Source organism: Nerophis lumbriciformis, linkage group LG22 (assembly GCF_033978685.3).
Source record: "Nerophis lumbriciformis linkage group LG22, RoL_Nlum_v2.1, whole genome shotgun sequence".
Taxonomy (NCBI): Eukaryota; Metazoa; Chordata; class Actinopteri; order Syngnathiformes; family Syngnathidae; genus Nerophis; species Nerophis lumbriciformis.
Genome location: NC_084569.2, coordinates 7,552,459 through 7,562,458, shown reverse-complemented (window position 1 = coordinate 7,562,458; position 10,000 = coordinate 7,552,459). Strand labels below are relative to the sequence as shown.

The 10,000-nt window shown below is 44.0% G+C and overlaps 1 protein-coding gene across 1 annotated transcript in view; it reads left to right on the top strand.

Annotated features, from left to right (window-relative positions):
• fam20ca (FAM20C golgi associated secretory pathway kinase a) overlaps positions 1 to 10,000 on the top strand; it is a 113,358-nt gene that overhangs the window by 94,044 nt on the left and 9,314 nt on the right. The window contains exons 5-7 of the mRNA XM_061974330.2: positions 418 to 533; positions 4,003 to 4,183; positions 4,262 to 4,371. Coding sequence (XP_061830314.1) covers positions 418 to 533; positions 4,003 to 4,183; positions 4,262 to 4,371 — 407 coding nt within the window. The remainder of the gene's footprint in view (positions 1 to 417; positions 534 to 4,002; positions 4,184 to 4,261; positions 4,372 to 10,000) is intronic.

Below are 10,000 nucleotides of genomic sequence, written 5' to 3'. Positions count from 1 at the left end.
TTCTGAAGTGCTCCTGAACCCATGTGGTGATATCCTTTACACGCTGATGTCGCTTTTTGATGCAGTACTGCCTGAGGGATTGAAGGTCCGTAATATCATCGCTTGCGTGCAGTGATTTCTCCAGATTCTCTGAACCTTTTGATGATATTACGGACCGTAGATGGTGAAATCCCTAAATTCCTTGCAATAGCTGGTTGATAAATGTTGTTCTTAAACAATTTGCTCAGGCATTTGTTGACAAAGTGGTGACCCTCGCCCCGTCCTTGTTTGTGAATGACTGAGCATTTCATGGAAGCTGCTTTTATACCCAATCATGGCACCCACCTGTTCCCAATTAGCCTGTTCACCTGTGGGATGTTCCAAATAAGTGTTTGATGAGCATTCCTCAACTTTCTCAGTCTTTTTTTGTCCTTTCAGGATCCTTGACTTCCGGAGGGTCCCCCCAGTGGCCGGACGGCTGGTCAACATGACTCGGGAGATCCGAGACGTGACGCGCGACAAAAAGCTGTGGAGGACTTTCTTCATCTCGCCAGGTAGTCGACACATCAGCGCAAACGTCAACACAACACAAGTAAACAGCGTTGCCAGATGTGCAATATTTATTGTGTTTGTACGATTACATGCATTGATATTAGTAAACACAAACAGGATATAAACAGTTTTGCCAGTGGCGCGTTTTTTTTTTTAACAGCGGTGTTAGTTTATTGGGAATCCTTTTGCATGCAGCGTGGCATGGAGGCAATCAGCCTGTGGCATTGCTGAGGTGTTATGGATGCCCAGGATGATTCAATAGCGGCCTTTAGCTCATTTGCATTATTGGGTCTGGTGTGTTTCAGCTTCTTCTTCACAATACCCCACAAATTCTCTATGGGGTTCAGGTCAGGGGAGTTGGCAGGCCAATGGAGGACAGTAATGCCATGGTCAGTACACCAGTTACTGGTGGTTTTGGCACTGTGAGCAGGTGCCGGATTATGCTGGAAAATGAAATCATCATCTCCATAGAGATTTTCAACAGATGGAAGCATGTAGTGCTCCAAAATCTCTAGAAGCGTTTGACTTGGGCTATGGAAAAGAAGCACTCGACAGTTGCAGAGTGGTCCAGAGTCCTGTTTTCAGACGAAAGCAAGTTTTGTATTTCATTTAGAAGTCAAGGCGCTAGAGTCTGGAAGAAGGCTGGAGAGGAGCAAAATCTAAGTTGCTTGAAATCCAGTGTGAAGTTCCCACAGTCAGCAATGGTTTGGGGAGCCATGTCAGCTGCTGGTGTTGGTCCACTGTGTTTCATCAAGTCCAGAGTCAATGAAGCTGCGTACCAAGAGATTTTAGAGCACCACATGCTTCCATCTGTTGAAAAGCTCTATGGAGATGATGATTTCATTTTCCAGCATGATCTGGCACCTGCCCACAGTGCCAAAACCACCAGTAACTGGTGTACTGACCATGGCATTACTGTCCTCCATTGGCCTGCCAACTCCCCTGACCTGAACCCCATAGAGAATTTGTGGGGTATTGTGAAGAAGAAGCTGAAAGACACCAGACCCAATAATGCAAATGAGCTAAAGGCCGCTATTGAAGCATCCTGGGCATCCATAACACCTCAGCAATGCCACAGGCTGATTGCCTCCATGCCACGCCGCATTGATGCAGTAATCCGTGCAAAAGGATTCCCAACCAAGTACTGAGTGCATTAATTGACATTTTCAAATGTTTGATTTTGTTTTGCTGTTATAAATCTTTTTTTTTTTACTTGGTCTGAGGAAATATTCTAATTTTTTTAGATGGGATTTTTGAGTTTTCTTAAGCTGTATGCCATAATCAGCAATATTAAAATAATAAAAGGCTTGCAATATTTCAGTTGATGTGTAATGAATCCAGACTGTATGACATTTTTGTTTTTTTAATTGCATTACAGAAAATAAAGAACTTTATCACAATATTCTAATTTTCTGAGACAGTCCTGTATACTTTTGACCCAGCACATTTGCTCACAGTTTCAGTAGACCCATAATAAATTCATAAAAGAAGCAAACTTCATGAATGTTTTTAGTGACCAACAAGCAGAGGTGGGACCAAGTCATTGTTTTGCAAGTCACAAGTAAGTCTCAAGTCTTTGCCCTCAAGTCCGAGTCAAGTCCCGAGTCAAAACAGGCAAGCCCCGAGTCAAGTCCAAAGTCCTGCATTTTGAGTTTCGAGTCCTTTCAAGTCCTTTTAACCACAGACTAATATATTAACACAGATTGTGTATGCTTTTCAAACGCTGTATTTATTTATTAAAACAAGTGCATTTTAAATTGCAGGAAAGAAAATTGTGCTGACATTGCACTTTATAATAGCACTATTAACCAGTCATTTTAAACATTAACTCATTCCTTTACAGAACAAACACATTGAAAAATAAAGTGCAAATGTACTTATTTGTACAAAAGTGTTAACATTGAAAAAACATGACATATACGTGAACATAACAAAAAAGTTGTACTTTTTATATGTCAGGGCCCTATGCTGCATTGCATTTGCAAAAGACCAAATTAGCCAAGAGTCTGTCAGTCATTTGTGCACGATGGGGGCGTAGTATGATGCCACCATGGCTGAAAACTCGCTCCACTGGAGCACTGGAGGCAGGCACTGCCAAAACTCTCATGGCCACTCGGAACAGTGAAGGAAGAGTCTTCATGTTCAATGCCCAGAACAAAAGGGGAGAGAGTTGTTTTGGGTTGGTGCACTACTTGTGAGTGTATCTTGTGTTTTTTATGTTGATTTAATTAAAAAAAGAAAGAAAAAAAAAATTATTTCTTGTGCGGCCCGATACCAATCGATCCACGGACCAGTACCGGGCCGCGGCCCGGTGGTTGGGGACCACTGAGGTAAACAACCAACAGTATGTCAGAAAGCTAGCTAAAACGGTACACATATTCATAATATAGTATACATTTTAACTGACCTTTATTTGACTATTTTTGTCTTTTTTTAGGTGGCTAAAATACGCGGTGCTGCTGACCGCCGTCTAACGTTACGTGTGATATATTGACTAACGTAACCCTGCTTGAAAAAAATCACTGAACAAAAAGTATGAATAAGGTAGTGAACTGCAACAGATTCCCGTGTTTGCAATAACGTTATAACGTTAGCAGTGAGTTTACAGCCTCACTGATTTAACTACACAGCAAATAAAAGTCACGTTACTTAGCCAATAAACGTTATCTTACATTCAAAACTTACCGTTCTTTGTGCAACTTCAAATGCCGGACGAAGTTGGAAGTTGTTGCCTCTCCATCAGTAATTTTCGAACCGCATGTGTTGCATACTGCAAACCGTTTTGTGTTGACCACCTCGTAATTTTTATACCCAAACGAAATTATTTTAGGTATCATTTTTTGTTCACTGGCGTGTGGTTTGGACATGTCTTCTTCGTTGGTTGTCCTGCAATTTGATTGGATGAATGCTGTGTGATGAAAACAAAGTAGATCTAATTTGATTGGCTGTTGTACTGAGACCACACCAGCTGACACACGCAACGCTGATAGACAAGTACACAATGAAAAATACGGGGCGCTCCCGAATAACTTTTTCATCTTTGGGTTTTGGGGAAAGTAGCAAGTCATGTCAAGTCATGTCAATTCAAAAGGCTCAAGTCCGAGTGAAGTCACAAGTCATTGATGTTAAAGTCTAAGTCGAGTTGCAAGTCTTTTTACATTTTGTCAAGTCGAGTCTAAAGTCATCAAATTCATGACTCGAGTCTGACTCGAGTCCAAGTCATGTGACTCGAGTCCACACCTCTGCCAACAAGTATGTGCTCCAATCACTCTATCACAAATTTTTTTTAGAAATGATTGGAAACTCAAGACAGCCATGACATGATGTTCTTTACATGTGTATGTAAACTTTTGACCACCACTGTATGTTCTTTTTTTTTTTTTGTGTAACCCAACCAAGACAACTGATCTTTTCTATGCACTTCTTGTTGTCATGTTATCTTCAATACGTTACGTCTGGCTTTCCCCCCAGCCAACAACGTCTGCTTCTACGGCGAATGTTCCTACTACTGCTCCACTGAGCACGCTCTGTGCGGTAAACCCGACCAGATCGAAGGCTCCCTCGCCGCCTTCCTGCCGGACCTCAACTTGGCCAAACGCAAGACGTGGCGGAACCCCTGGAGACGCTCTTACCACAAACGCAAGAAGGCGGAGTGAGAACACGCGCCTCAATACGCTGAGCTCGGTCCCTCGATGAAATATTGATCTATTGTATCTATTTATACGTCCAGGTGGGAGGTTGATCCAGATTATTGTGACGAGGTGAAGCAGACGCCCCCGTATGACCGTGGTACTCGACTGCTGGACGTCATGGACATGACCATCTTTGACTTCCTGATGGGTAGGAGCCCACTATTTGATCCATCCTGTATTGCAGGGGCGGGCAATTAATTTTTACCCGGGGCCGCATTTACCTATGTGAACAAGTCATTACCTGTGGTTGTCTCTTTAAATGACTGCATGGCTGCCAGCTCCTCCGTGATTTGAAAGTCTGCAGTTATCCCACGTAAGAAGATGAGCAGCTGGGTGGTTTTTACGTACATCACAGCTCTCATCCAAAGCCAGCGAAAAACAGTCAAAGTCGGCCGTTCTGTTCTTCAACTGAAGCTCCAAGTTTCCAGCGATGGTCTCAACCCGCCTCGTTACAGTGCGTCCGGAGAGTGACACGTTCTCAGCGATGGTCCAAACACGCATTTACCTATGTGAACAAGTCATTACCTGTGGTTGTCTCTTTAAATGACTGCATGGCTGCCAGCTCCTCCGTGATTTGAAAGTCTGCAGTTATCCCACGTAAGAAGATGAGCAGCTGGGTGGTTTTTACGTACATCACAGCTCTCATCCAAAGCCAGCGAAAAACAGTCAAAGTCGGCCGTTCTGTTCTTCAACTGAAGCTCCAAGTTTCCAGCGATGGTCTCAACCCGCCTCGTTACAGTGCGTCCGGAGAGTGACACGTTCTCAGCGATGGTCCAAACACGCATTTACCTATGTGAACAAGTCATTACCTGTGGTTGTCTCTTTAAATGACTGCATGGCTGCCAGCTCCTCCGTGATTTGAAAGTCTGCAGTTATCCCACGTAAGAAGATGAGCAGCTGGGCGGTGTTACGTACATCGCAGCTCTCATCCAAATCCAGCGAAAAACAGTCAAAGTCGGCCGTTCTGTTCTTCAGCTGAAGCTCCAAGTTTCCAGCGATGGTCTCAACCCGCCTCGTTACAGTGCGTCCGGAGAGTGACACGTTCTCAGCGATGGTCCAAACACGCATTTACCTATGTGAACAAGTCATTACCTGTGGTTGTCTCTTTAAATGACTGCATGGCTGCCAGCTCCTCCGTGATTTGAAAGTCTGCAGTTATCCCACGTAAGAAGATGAGCAGCTGGGCGGTGTTACGTACATCGCAGCTCTCATCCAAAGCCAGCGAAAAACAGTCAAAGTCGGCCGTTCTGTTCGTCAGCTGAAGCTCCAAGTTTCCAGCGATGGTCTCAACCCGCCTCGTTACAGTGCGTCCGGAGAGTGACACGTTCTCAGCGATGGTCCAAACACGCATGTACCTATGTGAACAAGTCATTACCTGTGGTTGTCTCTTTAAATGACTGCATGGCTGCCAGCTCCTCCGTGATTTGAAAGTCTGCAGTTATCCCACGTAAGAAGATGAGCAGCTGGGCGGTGTTACGTACATCGCAGCTCTCATCCAAAGCCAGCGAAAAACAGTCAAAGTCGGCCGTTCTGTTCTTCAGCTGAAGCTCCAAGTTTCCAGCGATGGTCTCAACCCGCCTCGTTACAGTGCGTCCGGAGAGTGACACGTTCTCAGCGATGGTCCAAACACGCATTTACCTATGTGAACAAGTCAATACCTGTGGTTGTCTCTTTAAATGACTGCATGGCTACCAGCTCCTCCGTGATTTGAAAGTCTGCAGTTATCCCACGTAAGAAGATGAGCAGCTGGGCGGTGTTACGTACATCGCAGCTCTCATCCAAAGCCAGCGAAAAACAGTCAGAGTCGGCCGTTCTGTTCTTCAGCTGAAGCTCCAAGTTTCCAGCGATGGTCTCAACCCGCCTCGTTACAGTGCGTCGGGAGAGTGACACGTTCTCAGCGATGGTCCAAACACGCATTTACCTATGTGAACAAGTCATTACCTGTGGTTGTCTCTTTAAATGACTGCATGGCTGCCAGCTCCTCCGTGATTTGAAAGTCTGCAGTTATCCCACGTAAGAAGATGAGCAGCTGGGCGGTGTTACGTACATCACAGCTCCCATCCAAAGCCAGCGAAAAACAGTCAGAGTCGGCCGTTCTGTTCTTCAGCTGAAGCTCCAAGTTTCCAGCGATGGTCTCAACTCGCCTCGTTACAGTGCGTCCGGAGAGTGACACGTTCTCAGCGATGGTCCAAACACGCATTTACCTATGTGAACAAGTCATTACCTGTGGTTGTCTCTTTAAATGACTGCATGGCTGCCAGCTCCTCCGTGATTTGAAAGTCTGCAGTTATCCCACGTAAGAAGATGAGCAGCTGGGCGGTGTTACGTACATCGCAGCTCTCATCCAAAGCCAGCGAAAAACAGTCAAAGTCGGCCGTTCTGTTCTTCAGCTGAAGCTCCAAGTTTCCAGCGATGGTCTCAACCCGCCTCGTTACAGTGCGTCCGGAGAGTGACACGTTCTCAGCGATGGTCCAAACACGCATTTACCTATGTGAACAAGTCATTACCTGTGGTTGTCTCTTTAAATGACTGCATGGCTGCCGGCTCCTCCGTGATTTGAAAGTCTGCAGTTATCCCACGTAAGAAGATGAGCAGCTGGGCGGTGTTACGTACATCGCAGCTCTCATCCAAAGCCAGCGAAAAACAGTCAAAGTCGGCTGTTCTGTTCTTCAGCTGAAGCTCCAAGTTTCCAGCGATGGTCTCAACCCGCCTCGTTACAGTGCGTCGGGAGAGTGACACGTTCTCAAATGCGCCCCTCTTCTCCGGGCATATCAGCACAACAGAGTCCAATAAGCACTCTTTAATAAACTCTCCGTCAGAAAAAGCCTTACTTTTTCTGGCAATTATGTGAGAAATGATGAAACTTGTCCTGACGGCTGCATCTCTGGGGGTGTGAAATTTGGCAAAAAGTCCTAGTTGGGTTTGCAGTTTTACCATCAATGCATCAGCCTCCCTTGCGCGCTCTTCATCAGACAGATTTATTACGTCCACACGGAAGTAATAAAAACAACACTTTTCAAAATAAAAGCAGCACCGTTGTATTGCACACTCGACATAGATACTTTTTAAAATTTATTTTGTAATTTATGATTGGCCTCACGCGGGCCGGACAGAGACGCACAAAGGGCCGAATGCCCAGGTCTGGTGTAATGGATATCGTTTGAAATTAGAGGGGTCACAAACATAATTAATGTGTTAGCTCCACTTACCAACCTTACGTACGGTATTTTCCGGACTATCAGGCGCACTTTAAAATCCTTTCATTTTCTCCAAACTCGACAGTGCGCCTAATGTACGGAATAATTTTGGTCGTGCTTACCGACTTGGAAGCTATTTTATTTGGCAGATGGTGTAGTGATAAGTGTGACCAGTAGATGGCAGTCACACATAAGAGATACGTGTAGACTGCAATATGACTCAAGTAAACACCAAAATTATTATTATAATAGTATTATTATGGTGTGTGTATAAGGTAAGACATATTATCTGGGGTTTTGTTTTGCAATATTATGCAAAAGCAACTTTTCTTACCTTCTGGTACCTGCTGATCTGTATTTGGGATCTGCATAAGTCTTGAAAATTTGCACGCGTCCGCCTTTGTAGTCCGTGCCGACACTGTAGTCGATAAGCTTCTTCTTTTTCTCTATCTTCTTGTTATGTGACATTCATCCTCCGCTGTTGCCATTTGTAATATAAAGTAGTGTAAAGTTCTTACTTATATCCGTCAGTAAACTCGCCATGAAAGCGCTAAAACATACCGGTGTAGTGAGTTTACATTATTCACCCAAGGAACTTTAGTTATTAGAGAGTTCTGGTCGGACACTATTTCACGGGACACATTTCTGGCATTTCATTCTGTTGTATCATGCACTTTGAGTCGAAAGGGGTAGTAAGAGTGCTAAACCTATAGTATGTGGGTGTGTGAGTGTGCGTGCGTGTGTGTGTTCTTGTATTTCTACCCTTCTTGAGACATCAACAAGGAAAAGTACCTTCCATATGAGGAGGTGTGAACAAGTTAGGACATAAATCATGGTCCCAATACGGAAAACCATTGCATCTAATAGAGAGCCAAATACTAGAGTCCGTGAACATTGCTCCAAAGTCAGGATTTTTCGGGCTGATTTAATGTGCATACAAAAGTAAACATTGACAGTAGTTGCCACATTTTTGGAGGTCTCAAGAAGGTAACAGATATAACAGTGTGTGTGTGTGTGTGTGTGTGTGTGTGTGTGTGTGTGTGTGTGTGTGTGTGTGTGTGTGTGTGTGTGTGTGTGTGTGTGTTCTTGTATTTCTACCCTTTTTGAGACATCAACAAGGAAAAGTACCTTCCATATGAGGAGGTGTGAACAAGTTAGGACATAAATCATGGTCCCAATACGGAAAACCATTGCATCTAATAGAGAGCCAAATACTAGAGTCCGTGAACATTGCTCCAAAGTCAGGATTTTTCGGGCTGATTTAATGTGCATACAAAAGTAAACATTGACAGTAGTTGCCACATTTTTGGAGGTCTCAAGAAGGTAACAGATATAACAGTGTGTGTGTGTGTGTGTATGTGTGTGTGTGTGTGTGTGTGTGTGTGTGTGTGTGTGTGTGTGTGTGTGTGTGTGTGTGTTCTTGTATTTCTACCCTTCTTGAGACGTCAACAAGGAAAAGTACCGTCCATATGAGGAGGTGTGAACAAGTTAGGACATAAATCATGGTCCCAATACGGAAAACCATTGCATCTAATAGAGAGCCAAATACTAGAGTCCGTGAACATTGCTCCAAAGTCAGGATTTTTCGGGCTGATTTAATGTGCATACAAAAGTAAACATTGACAGTAGTTGCCACATTTTTGGAGGTCTCAAGAAGGTAACAGATATAACAGTGTGTGTGTGTGTGTGTGTGTGTGTGTGTGTGTGTGTGTGTGTGTGTGTGTGTGTGTGTGTTCTTGTATTTCTACCCTTCTTGAGACGTCAACAAGGAAAAGTAGCTTCCATATGAGGAGGTGTGAACAAGTTAGGACATAAATCATGGTCCCAATACGGAAAACCATTGCATCTAATAGAGAGCCAAATACTAGAGTCCGTGAACATTGCTCCAAAGTCAGGAATTTTTTTTGGCTGATTTAATGTGCATACAAAAGTAAACATTGACAGTAGTTGCCACATTTTTGGAGGTCTCAAGAAGGTAACAGATATAACAGTGTGTGTGTGTGTGTGTGTGTGTGTGTGTGTGTGTGTGTGTGTGTGTGTGTGTGTGTGTGTGTGTTCTTGTATTTCTACCCTTCTTGAGACGTCAACAAGGGAAAGTACCGTCCATATGAGGAGGTGTGAACAAGTTAGGACATAAATCATGGTCCCAATACGGAAAACCATTGCATCTAATAGATAGCCAAATACTAGAGTCCGTGAACATTGCTCCAAAGTCAGGAATTTCTTTGGCTGATTTAATGTGCATACAAAAGTAAACATTGACAGTAGTTGCCACATTTTTGGAGGTCTCAAGAAGGTAACAGATATAACAGTGTGTGTGTGTGTGTGTGTGTGTGTGTGTGTGTGTGTGTGTGTGTGTGTGTGTGTGTGTGTGTGTGTGTGTGTGTGTGTGTGTGTGTGTTCTTGTATTTCTACCCTTCTTGAGACGTCAACAAGGAAAAGTACCGTCCATATGAGGAGGTGTGAACAAGTTAGGACATAAATCATGGTCCCAATACGGAAAACCATTGCATCTAATAGAGAGCCAAATACTAGAGTCCGTGAACATTGCTCCAAAGTCAGGATTTTTCGGGCTGATTT